Below are 21137 nucleotides of genomic sequence, written 5' to 3'. Positions count from 1 at the left end.
ATGGGAAAAGAAAAGAACTACACTCTCTTACTTGCGCACTTGGGGCTGTTTGGCTAAAGTCAATGTGCCGATAACCAAAAAGCGCAATTTGGGACCAAAGACCGTGGACTGCGTTTTTCTTGGCTATGCCAAGCATAACATTGGCTATAGATTTCTAGTAGTGAAATCTAATGTACATGACGTGAAGGTCGGTACGATCATGGAGTCTAGGGATGCTACATTCTTTGAAGATATTTCCCCCATGAGAGATATGCAAAGCATTTCTAGACTGGAATCTGATGAGACTCCTGAACCTGCCATTCCGATGGAATACTATGAACATAAAAGTAATGAGAGTTCCACGGAGGATGACGAGGAAGCTCCTGTTAGGAGCAAGAGACAAAGGACTGCAAATTCTTTTGGTGATGATTTCCTCGTGTACCTCGTGGATGATGACACTCCCAGTTCCATTTCAGAAGCTTATGCATCTCCTGATGCTGACTACTGGAAGGATGCGGTCTGTAGCGAGATGGATTCCATCTTGGCTAACGGGAGATGGGAAATCACTGATCATCCTTATGGTTGTCAACCATTGGGATGTAAGTGGGTGTTCAAGAAGAAGCTTAGGCCCGATGGTACTGTTGAGAAGTACAAGGCTAGGCTTGTGGCCAAGGGTTATACCCAGAAAGAAGAAGAGGATTTCTTCGACACTTATTCACTTGTGGCTAGACTGACAACCATTCGAGTGTTACTCGCATTGGCTGCCTCGCATGGTCTTCTCGTTCACCAGATGGACATTAAGACGGCTTTCCTTAACGGAGAGCTAGACGAGGAAATTTACATGCAACAACCATATGGCTTTGTAGTAAATGGTCAGGAAAGAAAGGTGTGCAAGCTAGTGAAATCCTTGTATGGCCTGAAACAAGCGCCTAAGAAATGGCATGAGAAGTTTATTACTACTTTGACATCTGCTGGCTTTGTTGTTAATGAAGCTGACAAATTTGTATACTATCGCTATGGTGGGGGAGAAGGAGTTATACTATGTCTGTATATCGATGACATACTGATATTTGGGACCCACCTCAAAGTCATTGAGGAGGTCAAGGCTTTTCTATCTTATAACTTTGAGATGAAAGACCTGGGCGTGGCTGATGTTATCTTGAACACCAAGCTACTGAGAAATACTGAGGGTGAAATTACACTTTTGCAATCCCACTATGTTGAGAAGATTTTGAGCCATTTTGGATATTCGGACTGCAAACCTTCTGCAACACCATACGATCCTAGCGTGCGGATTCGAAAGTTCGAAGGCACGGTTGTAGATCAATTGAGATATTCTCAAGTGGTTGGTTCACTAATTTACCAAGCATGTGCTACTCGTCCTGACATCTCATTTGTTGTGTGCAAACTGAGCCGGTTTGTTTCCAATCCGGGAGATGTGCACTGGCATGTTATTGAGCGAGTGATGCGTTACTTGCAAAGTACTGTGAACTATGGAATTCACTATTCGGGGTACCCGACGGTACTTGAGGGCTATAGTGATTCGAATTGGATATCTGATGCTGATGAGATGAAAGCCACAAGTGGACATGTCTTCACACTTGGTGGTGGTGCTATTTCCTGGAAGTCTGGCAAGCAGACGATCTTAACCAGATCGACTATGGAAGCAGAACTCACAGCATTAGACACATCATGCGTCAAAGCAGAATGTCTTTGAGAGCTTTTGATGGATTTGCCGGTGGTTGATAAACCAGTGCCAGCTGCCCTTATGAACTGTGACAATCAAACGGTGATTGCCAAGGCTGAGAGTTCAAAGGACAACATGAAATCCACAAAGCACATAAGAAGAAGATTGAAATCTATCAGAAAATCAAGAAACTCCGGAGTGATAGCATTGGATTATATCCAGACGGCTAAGAATCTGGCAGACCCTTTTACTAAAGGGCTATGACGGATTGTGATAGAAAATGCATTGAGGGAAATGGGTATGAGACCCACGTAAGTTGCCATGGGGGTAACCCAACCTATGTGATCGGAGATCCCGTGAATTAGGACCTGGGAAAACAATCCAGCAGTCAACTGAGGAGAGTATCCTTAATAAACCCACTCCGTTGGAGATGCAGTAATACTCTCAATTCTGTAAGGCAAGCTGACTTTTCTCTTAATGTGTTCCAAATCTTGTATAAGCAAGATGCTAACCTACAGAGCATTATTTGGAGCAACACACCTATGTGAGCCCGCTTGCTGGTCACAGTCTATGAGATTGGGTAGACTCTAGGAAGCTCATGAGAAGGTACGGAGTATGACTAATAAGCTCCCGCCGTGGGGTTTAGTCTTCGGCAGCCACGTATCAGCTGACAATAGGCGAAACTTCTGCACGCCAAACTGACAATTCAAGGCATAGTCCATTGTTCAGTTGTGACGAAGTCTAGTCCTGTTGCTCTAGGTGGAAGTTCAACTTAACTGTCTCCACTGAAATTTCTGATATATCAAACAATGTGTGGAACAGTTGACAAACTTATGTGCCTCGAGATCTGGTGGGGGATTGATGGCTTATGGATGGGCTTAGGCCCATATAAGACACTAATCCCTAGTGAATCTTGAGGCCCATGTATGATATGGCAGGTGATGGGAAGTTTAGTCCCACCTTACTAGTTGAGAAGAGTTGAGACCCCTTTATATGGGCTGCTCTACCACTTGCCATTGGGAGCTTGGGAAGAGGAGTGATACACGCGCGCTCCTCCTCCTCCGCCACCCGCCTCGCCACGCCTTGTCACTTCGCGCGCGCGCCGCGGGTTGCGGGGACGAGCCAAAGCTTATTTTTGCCGCTCAGGAATGAATTAATTAATCAGGGATTAATTAACGAGTCTTCTCCGGGAACGACGACTCCCTTCTCAGGAGTGCGTCGACTCGGTCGTGGGCCTTCGCCCAGGCCCACGACTTTCTACCCGATGGACTATATAAGAAGGCTCTGGCTAGTGGAGTGACCTAGTTTGGTTCACTCACTCCCTCTCGCGTAACCTAGCCGTCATCTACTATTCCTCACGCTGTGCTGCCTCCAGCGATCCCATCCCGACGACCGCGTGCACGTTTGGTCAAGAGAGCAGGTGCCTCCGGAACCCTGTCGTTCGAGATCCTGGTCGGGAGAACGGCAATAAGGTTTTTGGGGAGCGTCTCGATGCGACTGCTCCCGATCCGTCCCCAACTCCGTCCGCCGCTGCTTCCACTACTTCCCCTGCATCGACACCATGGCCGACGACGACGCCGCCAAGAAGAAGGCCACGGAAGACGCCGAGGCTCCTGCTGCCGCCGCTGCGTTGGCTTGGCCAACAGGAGGGTATGATCTGTTCATCCCTCGTTTACTCGTACTTGTGCTAGCCGTATCTGTGCTGCTCATAGATGGTTCACTTCTATGTTCTGTACGTGTTAGTATGCTTAGGTATTGCTATGAGATGCATACCGTTTATGCCATGCTAACTGTTTACTCGTGGATTAGTCTAATCGGGAAAGTGCTAATATTTCCAACAGAGGTGTACCTCATCCGGTTTGGAGGGTGGGGGTGGGGGGGGGGGCGTCAATGTTGGAGATGCACATAGACGCTCCCTAATTTTGAAAGCCTAACTAGAGTTGAAGTTAAAAAATATCCCTCAAATCAAATATTAAATATGCTTGAAACTTCCCACATGCATTGTAGAAATCCGACTCTAATCATGAATATGTGAATGTGAGTTAACAAAATATTCAAACCAAGAAAAAAGGAGGCTCCAATATAATGTGCTCACATGGAATGTTGGGGAGATCGTACGCTAGCTAGCTAGGTTTCTACAGGAGGAGGGGAAAGTTTCTTGTAGGAGCCGATTGCACAGGCGATGGCAAAGATGAAGGGTCCGAATGCTTTCGCCATAAGGTGATGGTGATCCGTCTTAAGAGAGGTGTAACACTCCGGGGGTTTTACCACGCCTCCCCGGCCAGATCGCCGCCACATCGACGAGATATAGTCGTGCCACCCACAACGCCAATAACTTGCACACGCCCACACCCATACCATCAGAGAAGAGGAGGAATTAATTAATTAATTACTCCCTCAAGTAGTGATCTAAATGCTCTTGTATTTATTTATGAAGGGCTCAACTCACTCACCATGCAAGCATGGCGAAGAAGATGCCCAGCGCGAAGCACGCAGCAGCATCCGTGTCGGAAGGTGAAATACGAGACGCAGCCCACAAGGACAGCCAGCTCGGCCAAACCCACCACGAAAGACAGGCTCATAGGGTACACGCACTCACCCCTGTCGTTCAACCTGATATCCTCAGGCTTCTATATATTTTTTAAAACAAAACAAAACAAAAAATTACAACAACCAAGTAAGTATAGTACGTATTCCGTTCCGTTAAACACATGCAAATTAACAAACAACCAAAAACATAATAGTACTGCTAGTATGAATAATATCATGTGGAACATGTGCTTGCTTACCTCGGGCCTTGTGGCATCGTTGGCGAAAATCAAGGCCGCTATGCCTAATACTACCACCAAGTCAATTAGGAACCGTTTTAACTTTTCTGTGTTCATTTCGTTGTTGTCAGTTTGGTGGTAGGGTCATGTGGCACCCAGCTGCAAGCAAAAAAGAAACAACAAGAGAAATAAGATGGATTGTTAAGATTAAGACATTATGGAAATACATGCACTCGCAACTCGCATGGAGATGCATGCCATTGCCGCAGCCACGGGACTGAAATTTGTGTATGGGTCTGGTCGGCTTCTTGCGTATGCATGCTTGCATTGATTCTTATTATGAGGAAGGAACCATGTCGAAGCGGGGATGGAAGTTGTGGGGAGGGGAATGAAAGTAGGTGAGCGGGCGTTTAGCGGTGGAACTAGTTTCTCGTTTGTTTCTTCCTGTCCCAAAGTAAGTGGACCTCCGACTTTCTTGGAGAGTCAAACTTTCTTAATAAGGTTGTGATGGGGACATCCTTCTTCAAGAGGCGATGTTAGTAGCATGGCAAATCGGCAAGAAGGATCCTCTTGGCTGCCTCGTGTGCATGCAGAGGTTGGACTACAATGTTAGGCCAGTCATAGTGAGAGTAACATAGCGCATTTAAAAAAAAATTGTTTATGTGACAAGTAGTTAATGAGATGCTCCGTCCCCCAACCCTAGCCTCCCCTCCTCCTCACCCCCAACCCTAGCCGCCCCTACTCCTGACCCCCCCCCCCCCTCCCTTCCTCGCCGCCGCCCGAGGCAGCCGCCAGGCAAGCCCGGGGCGCCAAGGATGGTGGCGGCGGGGCCTCGGTTGCCCTGCTTCTGCGTGGGGACCCCAGATCTGGAGCGGTGCCTCCATTGGCAAGGCACGGCCGGCTAGCAGCCGTGCGGGCGGTGGATCTCATGTCCCGACTGCGCGGGTGGCGGGATTCGGTGGTCGTTGGCGGCCGGCGGCGGCTTCTGCGACGGTCGGTGCGCGCGATCTGGCGCCTCCCCCTCCTCCCCTGGTCGGCGTGTGCGCCAGCCTGGTCGGGCCACACTTCCTCTTGGTCGTCGGTTCTGTACAGGAGGTGTTGCTGGTGGCGGGGATCTGGTTCAGGCGAAATCCCTAGCCGGCTATGACCGGCCGCGCCGACGGCGACGCCTGAGGGTGCCGTTCCTTCCTTGGAGGCGTCAGTATGGACTGATCTCTTCACTTCACCTTCCCCTAGTTCTCCCAGGCGCAAGCCCTAACTTTGTTGGGCGGCGGCGGCGCTCACGGCGCCGTTCCCTTCCTGAAGGCGCCGCTTTGGAATCTTGGGGTTGGTGGCGCTTGTGGGTGGTGGACGACGGTGGTGGTGTGGCCCGATCCTAGCATGGATTTACGTCCGTTGCTTGAAGATGGACTCGCGTAGATGGAGGTCATCGGCTGGCGTCATGGTGGCGTCAATGGCGGAGGACCTGCCAAGGCTCGCGTAGGTGGAGGTCGTCGTGGTGGCGTCGATGGCGGAGAACCTGCCAAGGTTGTCACCTCTCTGCTCTGAAAATGGACCAGTGAAAGATGGCGGCGACAACACATGTGAGTGCGTCGGACCGGTTTGAGCCCCGGACCCGGCAGATGGCTCGGTCGGGGCCTCCGGCTTTAGATGTTAAGCTTAGGTGAGAGGTCTGGGTATGTGGCCCAGCTTGCACCCTTCATCATTTGGATAGGAGTAGCGGCAAATGTTGCCAAGATGGCGGATTCGGACATATTGTTGTTCTACTTTATAAGGTCCTCGAGAATAATCAATAAAATGACCGCATGCATCTCTCAGATGCAGAGGCCGGGGATCATCCTCCTTTTCTAAAAAAATAGTTAATAAGATGTTATAACATAATATGTTACTGCAACATAGCGCTTCTCAAGACATGATGAGTAAGCTAATAAATGAGACCATCTATGACACTATTATTATATTACTTTGCATTATAAAAAAATAACTTAGACTAATGTCATATGCGTGACACTAGTATAAGTTACTCTCCACTATAACCAGCCTTAGTAGCATCAAGGCGAGGTAATCAGCATGGTGGAGGACGTGGAAGGGACGGGATTGGGATAGACCAACTGACCAAGTGTGTTCTGACTTGTGAGCTTCCGACAAAGACAAAGAGAACAACGCTTAATTACCGTCGGAAAGTGAGTTGATCGATCGGGCGATCGTAGCCATCAGTCGTGCGCGCACACAGTTGTTTCCCTGTTTAATTTTTATTAATTATATTTCTTACAAATATATGCTACTAATGGCTATGACCATATTTTGTTGATTTCCGGCAAGAGGAAGCAGACGGTACGGTGCTAAAACTGACAGATCTCGGGTAGAGGGTTGCACGCTTGATGATCTAAGCTAGATGGTAACAGAAGAAAGTAGGGACACATTGTTTAACCAGGTTCAGGCCCTCTCGAATAGGTAAATCCCTACTTTCTACTTTTGATATATTGATTGTGATGGGTTGCATCCAGTGTAGTTTTTGGTTTCTTTGCTGGTTGCTTCTTTTGGTGCTCATGACGAGCAACCCGCTCAATGGTTCTGGAGCACTTCTCGCATCGGCGTGTATGCCTCGAGGAACGAGCAGATCTTTGTTCAAATCTTTCTATTCTTTTTCTGCTAACCAGGTGTCTTCCATAACACAGTATCTTGATACTATGTCTGATAGCTTAAGAAACATTCTGAATCATCTCCGTGCGAAGACTATGGATGCCTTCATTATGACAATTCTAACGGAACGCCAGAATAGCTTCTGTATCGCAGTAATCTAGGATCTTATTTTTTACGAACAAGAATCTCATTCAGAATTGCCGAATGGTTTTTCTAGGCTTCTGCTTAACATAGGCCAAATCCCAGATGTCGGTTGGTCCCGAACCCCCGGGACAACATGCGACGTGGGGGCAGAGCAAATCCGAATCCGGATCGATTTGACATTGTCCTGCGATGCAAGGGTGGCTCAAGGGGACCCTTGGGACGTTTGCGGGGCGGCGTGTTCGAGATCATCTTGAGAGCGCGGATCCGATCTCCAAGCTCGATTCAATCGACTGTGGCCGCTGTTCTTTGAGGGTGACCCGCCGGTTCCTCGGCCATGGCCACCGGACTGTCCTCGGCCGGATCCGAGGATGCTCCACAAATTGCTTAGGTAGTACTAGCAAAAGGGCCCCTGCGTTGCAATGGAGTAAAAAACCATAATCTCCAATGGCCATGACCACATTTTGTTGTATCACCGAGATACAATATCACTCTCAATTTCATGAAATCATAAAAAAAATTTGAAATCATGAAATAAATAAATTCATGCACATATTTGAAATCGTGAAGACTTTTAATTTTTTTTGAACATTTTCTAAAATCAAGAACATTTTTTAATTCATGGCCATTTTATACTATTATAAAACATTTTAAAAATTATGCACATTTCTTAAAACGATTTTCTTGAGTCCGTGAATTTTCCTAGAATTGATGGACATTTTATTTGGAAATTGGTGGAACAACTTTTCAAATTCACAAACTTTTTGTTTTGATTTGATGAACTGTTTTTGGATTTAATGAACATTTTCTGAAATGCAAGATCATTTTTTGAATCAGCAAACATTTTATGAACGAATAAACTATTTTTTAAGTCACGAACAGTTTTTTAATTTTTAGGGTATTTTTTTACAGAAAGACTGTAAGGGAACCCCCTACAGTATAATTGGTGCAACAAATCCAAATTGCAAGTACCGTGCCTTGAACCTGGGTGGGTAAGAAGGCATCATCCCCTTCCTACCACTAGGCTATACCTTAGTCTGCTTTTTAGGGTATTTTTCGTTCATGACATTTTCTGAATTGCCCTATTTTTGTTCAAATCATCAACATTTTTTAATACACGAACTTTTTAGAAAATCATGAACATTTTTTTATTTTCCAAACATCTGTTTTCAAAAAAAATTGAATAAGAAAACATATTTTTACAAAATAACAAAAAAATGAATCTACAGACATTATATTTAAAAGCTCTCAATTTTTTATTTTCGAAACTTTTTTAAGTCCCAACTAATTTAAAGTATAAAATAACAGAAACGGAAAAGACAAAGAGAAAATAAAAACGAAATATAGAAAATAGGCCGGTCGGACATGGGCCGGCCCAACGGGCATGTCGCATCTCTCCCAGCGCGCAGAGCACTGTATAAGAGGTCCCTACTGCATGGGCCGGCCCAGGCGGGGAATTCCCTTGTGAGAAACATTTTTTATCACTTATAGATGGCATTCGTATGTAATTTTTTGCAACCTTGGAGGAAAAATCCATGACATACCGCCGAAAGCAATAGCCCTTTGATTATTAGTTAGTTATAGATATAGATTTTAGTTTAACTAGCAAAACGGCACGTGCGTTGCAAGGGGTGAAATAAATCATAATCTTAAATGGCCATGACCACATTTTATTGCATCACCAAGAGACACTATCACTCCCATTTTAATGACATCTTGAAAAAATTGAAAATCAAGAACATTTTTAAACTCGTGTACATTTTTCAAATTTGTGAACATTTTTACAGATTTTCAAACATTTTATAAAATCATGAACATTTTTAAAATTCATGAATTTTTTCTAAAACATTTTTCTTGAATAGGCTAACATTTCTAGAGTCAAGAACATTTTTTTGGAAATTTATGGAACAATTTTTTAAATTCACAAAAAATGATTTAATGAACATTTTTGAACTGCATGATCATTGTTTGAATCAGCCAACATTTTATGAATCAATAAACTATTTTTTAGGTCAGGAAGATTTTTTGAAATTTTAGGATATTTTTCAATTCATGAACATTTTTTGAAATGGCGAAACTTCTTGCTGGCCCAACCCAACATGCATTTTAGAGTGCCGTGCCAGGGCGATAGGCGCTCCGCCAGTCACGCATGATCGCCAGAGCCTTTCTTGGCTCAATTTTATTAACATATTTTAATACACAAACTTTTTGAAAAAAGCATGAACATTTTTTGATTTCACAAACTTCCAAAATTGCAAACATTTGTTAAAAATCACGAACATTTTCTGAATACACAAACATTTATGAATTATTAAGCACTTTATCTCAAAATTATCTTTTTTTTAATGTTTGAAATCTTTTTAAAGTCTCAAATTATTTAAAGTAGAAAAAACAAAGACGGAAAAGGAAAATGGAATTTGAAAAATAGGCCGCCTGGACATGGGCCGGCCCAAAGAGGCGCATTGTGTCTTCTCCCATCGTGCAGAGCACATTATAGAAGGTTTCTACTGCATATTGGGCCAGGCGCCCTAGCCTTATCGGGCTGAGGGGAGGCGCCCTGACCTTATTGGGCCAGGCGCACAAGTCCCTCAAGGCCCGTGTGGCTTGGGAGATGTGGAAAGTCCACCTGTGTATGGAAAAAGGAGGGAATTGGACTTGGAGTCCAACTCCTCCCCCTTGGTGCGTCCCTAGGGCTTGGAGGGCTGACCACCACCCCCCTCCACGTATATATACAGGGGAGGGGGCACCCCCAAGAGGACACACAAGCCTTTGGCCCCCCTCTCCCTCCCGTTACTTCGTAACTCCTCCGTCTGTGTTGTTTCGGTAGCGCTCGGCGTAGCCCTGCCGGAATCACTCCACCATCATCGCCGTCACGTCGTCGTGCTGTTGGTGATCCCATCTGCTTCTCATCCCTCGCTTGCTGAATCAAGAAGGAGGAGACGCCATCGAGCCGTATGTGTGCTGAACGTGGAGGCGTCGTCCGTTCAGTACTTCATCGGTTTGGATCGCGATTGGATCGTGACGAGTACAACTACATCAACTGCGTGATATATGCTTCCGCTTAACGGTCTATGAGGATACGTAGACACACTCTCTTCTCTAGTTGCTATGCTTCTCTTAGATAGATCTTGGGTGTTCATAGGAAGTTTTTGATTTTCATGCAATGTTCCCCAATACAGCGAACCTCTGCAACCAGAAATCGTTTGCCATCTCCTCCCACGAGTCTGGTCTCTCCCATGAGTGTGTGAAGAGAAGCTACCATTCACTCCCCTGGTAGTACTGCAAGCATAGCACACGCGTATGAATCATACTTCTACCAATTGATTTTGACTATATGAGAGAGAGAGAGAGAGAGAGAGAGATTAGGTGCGAAGATATATAATATGGAAGATAGAAAATTTGAGGAATTTTGTCAAAATTCGGCGCAATCATCTAGATTTGTTTGGTTGTCATATTATTGGGGAAGAAGATTGGTAATTTACTATATGAGAAAAATAACAAAAATTCCTTGCTTAGTAAACCAATCAAGCAACATAAAAAAAATGGAGTACATATAGTATGACTAATTTACTACTCCCACTATAAACTAATATAAGATGTTTTAGACCACGACTTTAGTGGTCTAGAGTGTCTTATATTTATTTGCAGAGGAAGTACATTGTGAAATTAGGACTATCATTTTAGCTTATAAGGTTATTTTTAAACACATTATTCTATAACTCACTTGCACTCTCATCATTCATATTTAATTTTTGCCAGATCAAAGAAGCGTACCATTTTATTTTACAAATACCCGCAAGCACATGCTCCTGATCATACTGACAAGAAGTTGTATCCATGAACAAAATCCACTTGAACTTACGAAGGGAGTTCAGTAATAACGGGAATCATCAAGTTCCAAATCTTGAGGAGCTCAAATGCAAATGTGTGAAGCCACCCGCCAAGCAAATATTCTAATCTTCTGTGGGACATTAGCTTTTCAAATAATATTCCAGATCCTCCTTTCCCCGTTTACTGCTACACTAGAATTTCCCAGATTAACCTTGGAGTCCACGAGATTCTGTGCAAGCATGTACGCACTCTTAACTGAAAACATGCCACTTTTTTCATGATGCCAGGCACAAAGTTGCACTTGCGGAGTTGAATTTGGAAGCAGGACTGGGTGCTATTTTAAAAAAAAATCTTGAATTTGAAATTTGAAATTTATAAGGGGAGGTTTGAGGGGAGGTGTTAGAGGCGGGGTCGGTCTGGGTCCGGTCCAGGAGGTAGGAGTATTGTTTGGACGGACCGACTCGTCGTCTGGCCTGGCCTGGCCGTGAGATAAAAATTCCTTCTTTGTCGTCTCTGCTCTGGAGTTCATCAATGGCGGATACATACCGAGCAGGGGAGGGGAAGCAGATCGGGACCGGGATGCTGGATCGGGCCAAGAGGGCGCCGCCGCCGGCAGCCGCCGAGAGGAGCGCCAAGAAGCCCTGCTGCCACCGCGGCCCAAGCGTGCCGGAGATCTCCTCCCTCCTCTCCTCGCTCTCCGTCGCCAAGCGCCACTCCCCGGCCGCCGTCCACGACCACGACCACGCCCCCCTCAGCAAGCGGCCCCGTTACGACCACCACCATGACCTCGACGCCCGGATGCGAGGTACCCACCACGAAACTCCGATCCGATCCCGATCAGTCGCCCCGTCACCACCCCATGGCTCTGCATCTGCTGCTGCAGGACTGGAGATCAGCTGCGAGACGACGCAAGACATGGAGGAGCAGGAGCAGGGGCCGGAGTGGGCGGGCTTCCTGCCGGAGCTGCTGGGCCTCATCTGCGGCCGGCTCCCTCTCGCCGACGTGCCGCGGTTCGGCGCCGTCTGCAGGCACTGGCGGTCGTGCGCGTTCCCGGTGTACCCGGCCGACGCCGCGCCCGTCCTGCTCAGCGCCACGCTCACCGCCGCCGGCGCCGTCCGCTGCTACAGCCCGCACCTGCACAGGACGTTCGTCCTCGCCGCGCCTCCCCTGCCCGAGGGCGGCAGGGTCTTCTCGGCGGGCGCCGGCGGGTGGGTCATGCTCAAGACGCCGGGCAGGACCGTCGTGTTGGCCAACCTCCTGGACGGGTCCGTGCACGAGACGCCCGAGCGGGAGGGCGACGATCGGGGGTTCATGACCTGCGCGCCGCGCCGCCACGACAATGGCCGCAACAACAACACCGGCAACCCTCCCAATCCCAACGACTGCTGCTTCGACGTGTTCGCCGTCTTCTCCGGTATGGGCACCGTCAGGGTCGAGAGCTGGGCCGGCGGCGGCGGCGGCTGGAAGAGCGTCGAGGAGCAGAGCGGGTTCAGAATGTCCTGCTGCTGCTGCCCGGTGATGCACAAGGGGATGCTCTACTGCCTTGGACAGGAGGGTGCTCTAGGGGTCTACGATCCCGGCGAGGCGACGTGGAGCGCGCTCCCCAAGCCCGCCGGCTTCGGCCCGGAGCTCGCCTACAAGAATTGCCACCTCGTCGACTCGCGGTCGGAGCTGCTCGCCGTCCTGACGGGCAGCAATGGAGCCCCGCCCATCTACGTGCTGAGGCTCGACGAGGCCAAGATGGCATGGGAGAGGGTCAAGTCATTGGACGGCCAGTCCCTTTTCACCGGAACGACGTCGTCGGTGTCGGTGGCAAAGCCGGCCATCGAGTCCATGGCCGACAAGGTGTACCTTCCCAGGCTCTATGGCCGGCCGCAGGTGATCCAGGCGGTGCTCGCCGCCTCCGATGGTCGGCTCTTCTTCGTCGGCAAGGCGGCAGAGCTGGAGCAGCAGGGATTGGTCACGGCGTCCGGTGGTGGGGTTGACGGCGGCCCCTGGTGCTACGACATGGAGTCAGACTCCGGCGGACAATTCCTGGGCTCCAAGACCCTGCTGCAGTCCTTTTGGGCTCATCTCGGCGGCGCCGCGCCGCCGCTGCCCTCGCCGGATGAGGATGACGATGATGATGATGGAATGGTTATAGACTGACCGGCATCCATCCATGAAACTGGTCTTGCCATGTACAGTAGAATACACTTGTAATAAGATTGTATTATGCTTATCCTACAAAATCAAAAGGAAAAAGATTGTAGTATTATACTTGCATATACTATATGATATTAAGATTTTTTGAACTATATATATATTCTACTAGAGCATGTCTAGATGGAGTTCTTCTAAGAACTAATCTTTTGCCCTCCCTCTGTTTGTCTGTCTGTCTTATGTTGTTGCAATATGAATGGAGAATGGAGCTAATCTATGAAGATGATGATGATGATGTTGATGAATTGTTGTTGTTGTCGTTGTCGTCGAAGCGGAGGTGGAGCGGGACGCCGGGGGTGGGCTCGACGACCTTTGCGTCGGGGAGCGCGTCGGCGAGCATGGCCCTGAAGGCCTGGATGGTGCCCCGGGTGGAGACGAGGGCGGCGAGGAGGCCCTTGGCGTCGAACTCGCCGTTGCTCATGGGCACGACGTAGCTTGGGCGGAGCAGCCTGGCGAGCTCCACGGCGTCCTCCTGCCCGGAGACGAGGGTGAAGTCGGCCGGGAGGAGCTGCTTGACGACGGGCGTGATGAGCACGTCGGCGCGCAGCGCCCTGTCCCGCAGGAACCCGGCGTCGTACACGCAGTGCGGCTCGTAGTAGACGCTGGTGTTTTTGCCGGCGGTGACGATGTAGCCGTTCTCCGGGCGCTGCCACGGCGGGCCGAGCACGGGGCCGGCGGTGGCGAGCACGGTGACGGCGGCGGCGGTGGTGGACTGGCCGGGCTCGAGATAGGTGACGTGGGTGAAGGGGAGGGCGGAGAGGATGGGGCGCGCGTTGGGCGTGGCGACGACGGGGAGGCCGGGGCGGATGGCGGCGAGCTGGGTGAGGGTGCGGAGGTGGCAGTGGTCGTCGAGGCTCTGGGTGATGAGCAGCAGGTCGGCGAGGAGGCCGGCGTCCGGCTGTGGGTGGGAGTTGGGGAGGGTCTTCTTGGCGGCGTCGAAGAGCCAGGGGATGCCGAAGTCGAGGTTGCCGACGAGGATGGGGTCGACGAGGACGCGGAAGCCGCCGGGCAGCTCCCACAGCCAGCCGTTGAACTGGAGGTAGGTGAGCTTCACCGCCGCCGGAGACGACGCCGAGGTTGTCGCGGGTGTGGTGGTGGAGGAGGAGGAGGAAGACTGTGTTGCGTTGATGCTGCTGCTTGTGATTCTGGTGGTGGTGTGGTGGATCGGTGCTGGCCGACGGCGAGGTGTGGAGGTGGAGGTGGCGCCGCCGGAGAGGATGGAGGGAGGGAGGAGCTTGAGGAGGAGGAGGCCGGCCATGGCTGATGGCTCTTGTTGGATCTATCTGTCTCCGGCTTGGGTTTGGGTTTGGTCTCGTTGGAAGTGGATGGTTGGCAATGGTGGTGGAGGTGTGGCCACTTGTACGCCTCCGGCTCCAACTGCTCTGCTTTCTCTCCAAAAAAGAAAATGTTTGGCAGCCAAGCCATGAAGAAGCGTTCGATTTGCCATGCCTAAAAATCTCTTTATTTATATTTTTTTAACTTTATATATACATATGTATTGACTGATTGTACAATAATAATTGTTTGCTTGTTGACTGATAATAATTCTAATGTGCACTAGTTGCTGGCAAAAGTTAAAAAAAAAGGTACAAGTGCCAAACTGCTTTGCTAGCTTAGCTTTCATGGAGATGTCTGTATTTTAGCAGGAATGTACTATAATGAGAAGCGATTTAGTACTCCCTCCGTCCGAAAATACTTGTCATCAAAATGGATAAAAGGAGATGCATCTAGAGATGAAAAACATGCATGGTACAAGAGACCAGCAACATAATCATCATCATGACTAGCAGCGAGTCAGATAAGATGGTACATTACATGATGAGGAAATTCATTCATTCACAATCCATCCAAACAAACTCACTACAATCGATGCTGCAGTAATTAAAATTAAGCAAGCAGATGCTATGAAAATATACACATGAATGGGATGGGATGGGGTTGGGGTTGGGGTTGGGTTGGGTGTCAGCAACAGGAATCAGGTCTGGATAAATAGGACTCACTCAAAGAGCCATCACCTACTACCAAGGATGCATTGCATCCAGCTCGCTCCGCGGGCAGCCATGGCTATGGCTATGCTACCGCTACGCCACCGTTCGCCCGTAGCAGATCCCGGCGAGGTAGAGGTTCTTGGCCCACTTGTCCTGCAACATTTTCATTCCAACTCGGTCAGCAAAAGCTCTCCAATCCATAACAACTTGCTGCTTTACTAGGGAGGGAGGGAGGGAGGGTTCAAGCATGCATACCTTGACATGCGCGCTGGGGAACTGCGACGTCCGCAGGGTCTCCTGCGTCTCGTCCCGAGGCCGGCGCCTCGGCATGCTCAGGATCAGGGCCGACTGGTCCATGGTCGCCGCCATCGCCGTGATCCGGTACCCGTTGTCCCACCGCCTGTGGACGCCCTCGCTCGGGTACAGAAAGTCCAGCTCCACCACCTGCCACCAGTAACAACGTTTTACAAAGTCAACTATGAGACAACCAACAAGACAGGCGGCATCTTGGAATGTGTGCGACTCTGGGAGTTCAATCTTACACGCCTTTGCAAACAGTGGCATGTGAAAGAAAATATGGAGCGAAAAAAAGCCATACACAACTCATGTTTTGCTCCATTTATTTAAGGAAATGCTTCAGAATGATGAAATCACAATCTCACCTGGTCGGTGAACCCAGCGTTGCGTGACATCACTATGGCCCATCGGCTGCCCGACGTCGCCATCGACGTCACGTGGAAGCCTTCCTTCCATTTCTTGTTTATCCATTTGAAAGGGAAGGAATCGCTCACCTTGTAGGACTGCTGCGTGTATGGCGTGCCTGCCAGTCATCAGAAATACCACAACATATTATAGCACCAGCTAAGCAGTTATATGTATAATAAAAAAGTTTCCCCGCAAAACAAAAATCTACAAGAAAAAGCAACACAAGAATCATGAACAGGGGCTCCCATCAAAAGATGGCAACTGCAATCTGGTAAGCAGAGAAAATATCACAATCTGGTAGCAAGATACTCAGATGGAAGGTGCCTGTTCCTGCCATTTCAGATGACTGATCCTGCTGTTGGAACACAAGCGGATTTGGAGCAGCGACTTCGCTCTCCTCTCCAGGTTTACTTCTGAGGCTGATTCACACAGATGTGGTACATTGCAAGACAACTAGACTCACCAGGAGATACATGCTTACTATCTATACCGCAACATATGCGACAGCTAGGGAAAAAACAGAAAGTAAAGACTATATCTATACGTAACACAAAAAGATATGCATACCTTTGGACATCACTACAAGAGAGCTTCCGATGTTGGCGCCAGCGACAGAACTGATGTAGAAATTTTTCTCCCATTGTTCCATAATCCAGTCCTGTTTTTTTTTTTTGGTTAAAATGAGTGCAAATGAGGAGAATTAAGTTACACGAGGGACAGATGGGAAGTTTCTTCTACCTTGTGAAGGAAATGTGGAGACAGTTCATAGACTTGATCCGTGAAGCCAGTTCCAGCATCCATAATGATTGCCCAAAGATCAACACATGATGATATTGAGCTTATCAGAAGACCATCCTCATTTCCTTTCTCCACGTGTGGCGCTAACCTATTGTCAGCCACATTATAGTGGTACCTATCAAGGAAAATAGTTAATCAGCCTGTATACAAATAAACTACATAAAAAGATGATGATGATGGTGCATCAATCAATGCAAACAATGAAGGAGAATACTCTAGATTGTCAGCGTATTTTGGTTCCCAGCAAAGATTGTAAAGTTTCCTTCATTTATAGTCCCTCCGTTTCTAAATATAAGTCTTTTTAGAGATTTCAATATGGACTACATACGGAAGTATGTAGACGTATTTTAGAGTGTAAATTTTTCATTTTGCTCCGTATGTAGTCCATATTGGAATCTCTAAAAGGACTTATATTTAGGAACGGAGGCTTGAGTTCTCCTAACAGGTTATAAACTACAGGCAACTCTGATGGAAATATATGGGATGTGGCACATGAGCTTCACAGGTCTCGGTGGAAAGGTAACTTTTTACCGTATTGCTATGCGTACGAGGGCATTATAATACATCATATCAGGGAAGGATCATCATACTCCAGGCCTACACGACAGGCAAATTGCCGACACAAGAAAAGTCTTATGTAAGGCATTTTTTGCTGATACAAAGGAGTGTGCATATCTGACCATGGCTAACAACATCTGCATTGCCTGTTACAGCTTACAGAAGCCAGTATGAGCCTAAGATGTAAACACAATGTGCTGGAAAGTACACGGTACACAGGTTCCATGAATACATCTAAAGTAAGTCTGTGAGTTGCTTTATGATTGTAACAATTAGGGTAAACCCTCAAAGCTGAACTTGAACCAGTAGATAACTGTCAAAAGAAATCCTAATATGATCCTGTGGGTTTCACTAAAACAATAGAGGAGAAGAGTTAGCTTGAGAATCAGAACTGTACCTCTGTTTCATGGGTGATCTAGAATTATATACAGAAATCCACTGTGTTGCTGGAACACCCAGGCGAATCTTCTTTCTTGCATTGCTATCGTCGTCGTCATTAAGCAGCCTAGAACGCTTCTGCCCTACCTGCAGGGAATGAAAGAATTTAGTAACACATGCAGTGTTTTCAGGTTCACTTAATAACTCCAAATCATGTGCAATGCCCTAACACGAACCTTTTGGGCTCCATCGGTATTGATTGGTCTGATGGAAGGGTTTGGTCCAATTAAAACATCGAACAAAGAAATCAACTTGGAGTAGTTTGGTTCCTCATCAAACTTCATGTTGACTACAGTCTCAAGGAATAGCTTAAAAGGTTGAGGACAGAGGCCGCAAAGGATATCAGGTGAGGTACTCATCTTTCTCTTGCACACCAGAAATGATTTATTATCACCCTGCAAACACACACACACACACACAATATCTATATGAGATTCTCAAACAGATATGCTACAAAATGATGGTGAATGGGCACAAAAACTAAATAGATTAGACAATATGATACCTGGTATCCTTGCCATGGTAACCTGCCTCGATGGAGAAATACTAGTGTATAAGCCAGTGATTCCAAGTCATCTCTCCTGCTTGCAGTTCTTCCTAAATGCGCATGGGCACTAGCATATCTGACTGTTCCTCTACACCAGGAAGACAAGATTTAGAACATCTGCAGATATATAAGATCGTATGGAACTAACAAATTTAAGGCATGGCAGACCTGAAGGCATCCGGACGTTGATCATAATCAACATGCTGTTGAGTAGCAGGATCTTTCCACTTTGTTGCTGCCAAATGAAAAAAAAAATCTTAGATGATCCAAAGTTCCAGACACAAAGCAACATGGAACACTGAAGGTCTAAAGCAGTCAAGAATATCAAGTTTGAATCATCTAAACTACCAGTACACTAGCAACAGTATTCTACCAGAACACTCGGAACTTTCACCGCTGCAGTGTAAACTAACAAGTAGCAAGAACATGGATAAAGAGGTTTGCTTACCTAATCCAAGATCTACAAGAAAAAGTTTCTTTTCTTGAGGAGTTCCAGGCTGACCGAGAAGAAAATTCTCAGGTTTGACATCTCCATGTACATATCTGAAAGGAATTTGTACCAGCATCATGAGAAAGAGGGAAAATGCCTGATGCATTAGACATAGCTAACATTTGGATGCCTGCTTACCCTTTAGAATGCATGCTTTCCAGGATAGAAATGGCCTCTGCAGCAATACAGGCTACCATTTCTGATGACATGCTGAAAGTTTTCGACACAAGTTAGAAAACCAGGAAGTAACAAACTACACTGCAAAATTTAAGAATAGGTGCAAGATGAGAAATAATTCATCGAGTGTGAAAAAAAAAACTAGTCAAGACTCGGCCCTTCAACTACACTGTTCTCACGTAGATATGTTAAATCTAACCAAAAAATTTCTTCACATGCAACAAAAGAGCTTGTTAGTGTGAGAACGATGTAATGGGTGCATGAAAAACAATAATTTCTGCTTCAAACATCTTAGATACAGGCATACAGCAGAAACAACTGTTATATTTCTAAAAAGAAAATGTATGGTATATGAAGCAAGTAGACATTCATAACAGTGCGGTTGTATGTTTGGAAAGAGCGACTTCCAAGAGAAGCAGCTACTAAACAGCTTCCTTGAATACAACCAGATAAAAATAAAAGGAAGTCGGTCTAAGCCATTAGGAAGACTAAGAGAAGAAAGAAACTCACGTCTGCCCTGCTGAATTCCAGGAATCCCACAAGCTAGGCCCCAGCATATCCATAATCTGCAGTTTCACAAGAAGGATAAAACAAAACGTTGTGCTCCAAGGGTAACGTCATCCAGCAAAACGGTCGGAAAAGGGCAATAATTCATACCATGACATAGTAGTCACCCTGACGGCCTTTATAATGCACCTTGGGCACACCATGAGTACCTCCAAGAGCACTGGTATATATACAGTAGAAAAAAAAAGTCATGACAAAGATGATGACACGAAGCATGAAGTTGTGACAAGGAACGCTGACAGAATAGAGACTTACGAATAGACATGCCACTCGTAAGGAGGGCCGTAGTTGCAGCCCTTGCTGGTGTTGTGCTCAAATTTGATTGCAACCTAGAAATAAAAAGCACAAAACATATGAATGAATGAATGAATGAGAAAAAAGCAGAAACAAACAGAGAGACAGAGAGAGATTGGCACCTCCTGAGCACCGGCGCCGCGGCCGTTGCCACCGGTTAGGCGGCGGCCGACAAAGACGTGGCCAAAGCCACCTTTGCCGAGCTTCCTCTCGACCCTGTACTCGGGAGATCCTCCTATCTGGACCTGATGATATGGCAGAAGGCAGTGTTATTAACTTGATGGGCATTCATCGCTCACAAGTCAAAGTTGTGTCTGCCTCTGTAAAACCAGCATCTTTTTTTCATTTGTAATCAAGATAAGACCTAGTGGCCGGCATGAAAGTAAAAGCTTGTGGGATGGGCCTTTCATTGGTGAAGTGAACCAATCAAATCAAGGAAGGTCAAAATTGATTGGGATTGGGCAAAATTGATTGGTCGTTTGCTCTCAGATCTGCTGAGAGACGGCCATGGTTTCCTCCTATGTGTGTTGGTAGTGGATAAGGGGATGCATTCGTGTTGAGCTCCATCAATGGAAGGGAGAGGGAGAGGGGGAGGGAGGTACCGTCTCGGGGAACGGGGCGGTGTTGCCCTCCTCGTCGTCGTTGCCGGCGGCGGCGTTGTTGGCGCTGACCCCGCCGCTGTCCGCCATCCCCCCTCCTTACCTGCTCGCTTTCTTGCTTGCTTGCTTGCTTGCTGTAGGGAGGGAGGGAGGGAGGGAGTCTGGGGCTCCTGCTTGGCCTTGGCCTTGGCGGCGGCGGCGGCGATGGCGATGGCGATGGCTGCCCCGGTGGCCGGTCACGCGACGGGGGCGGCTGCCCGCGGGAGGGACATGGTCTCTCTCGTCCGGCGATCCGGCGATCCGGCGACCGGCGCTTTTGGTTTTCTGTCTATCTACTAGTATCTGGCTAGGCTAGGCTAGGGCTTGCTTGCTTGGGTTGCTTCCCCGCCGCGGCGATATTTTCCCCCTCTCCTCTCCTCTCCTCTCCTCTTCTCTTCTTCCTCCCCCCTTTGCTTTCCTTTTTCTCTCCCCAAAAAACAGTGAGTCAAGCCTCTCTCTTCTCATCACCATGAAAGAAAAAGGAAATTACAAAACAATATAATAGGAGAGGCAAAACCATATAGTACAATATTGTGGTAATGGATTCGTTTCTTAAATACATAAATAAATATATTTAAAAAGAAAGAAAAATGAGTCTTCCGACCCAAGGGCTCGAGAGAAGGTAGCCGCTTTTTCACCCGCCTCGTCCGGACGTGACGGGTTGTTTCTTTGGTTCCCTGCGAGGT

General features: G+C 47.5%; 3 protein-coding genes and 1 pseudogene across 4 annotated transcripts; 1 reads left to right on the top strand and 3 right to left on the bottom strand.

Annotated features, from left to right (window-relative positions):
- Positions 1-3631: 3631 nt before the first annotated feature.
- Positions 3632-4879, bottom strand: LOC125555619 (uncharacterized; annotated as a pseudogene). The gene is made up of 3 exons (XR_015603147.1): positions 4456-4879; positions 4120-4296; positions 3632-4001 (listed from the first exon to the last, which is right to left on the bottom strand). The product of XR_015603147.1 is annotated as an uncharacterized LOC125555619 (transcript).
- Positions 4880-10968: 6089 nt separating this feature from the next.
- LOC125506795 (F-box/kelch-repeat protein At1g57790) lies at positions 10969-13346 on the top strand. Its single transcript, XM_048671504.2, has 2 exons — positions 10969-11854; positions 11933-13346. Exons 1-2 carry the CDS (start codon positions 11581-11583, stop codon positions 13195-13197), a joined length of 1539 nt encoding a protein of 512 aa, XP_048527461.2. The 5' UTR covers positions 10969-11580; the 3' UTR covers positions 13198-13346.
- LOC125506796 (uncharacterized) lies at positions 13231-14657 on the bottom strand. Its single transcript, XM_048671505.2, has one exon. The coding sequence runs from the start codon at positions 14507-14509 to the stop codon at positions 13466-13468; it is 1044 nt and encodes a 347-aa protein (XP_048527462.2). The 5' UTR covers positions 14510-14657; the 3' UTR covers positions 13231-13465.
- Positions 14658-14985: 328 nt separating this feature from the next.
- On the bottom strand, positions 14986-20877 carry LOC125506794 (casein kinase 1-like protein HD16). The gene is made up of 16 exons (XM_048671503.2): positions 20416-20877; positions 19936-20058; positions 19775-19848; positions 19610-19679; positions 19463-19518; positions 18914-18985; positions 18734-18828; positions 18454-18520; positions 18244-18373; positions 17915-18133; positions 17698-17825; positions 16683-16857; positions 16512-16602; positions 15902-16059; positions 15495-15683; positions 14986-15392 (listed from the first exon to the last, which is right to left on the bottom strand). Exons 1-16 carry the CDS (start codon positions 20500-20502, stop codon positions 15333-15335), a joined length of 1794 nt encoding a protein of 597 aa, XP_048527460.1. The 5' UTR covers positions 20503-20877; the 3' UTR covers positions 14986-15332.
- Between the last annotated feature and the right edge of the window lie 260 nt (positions 20878-21137).

The sequence above is a fragment of the Triticum urartu genome, chromosome 5A, assembly GCF_056163025.1.
Source record: "Triticum urartu cultivar PI428250 chromosome 5A, HENAU_Tu73, whole genome shotgun sequence".
Lineage (NCBI taxonomy): Eukaryota > Viridiplantae > Streptophyta > Magnoliopsida > Poales > Poaceae > Triticum > Triticum urartu.
Note: the sequence above shows the minus strand (reverse complement) of the source record. Positions and strands in the feature narration are given on the sequence as shown.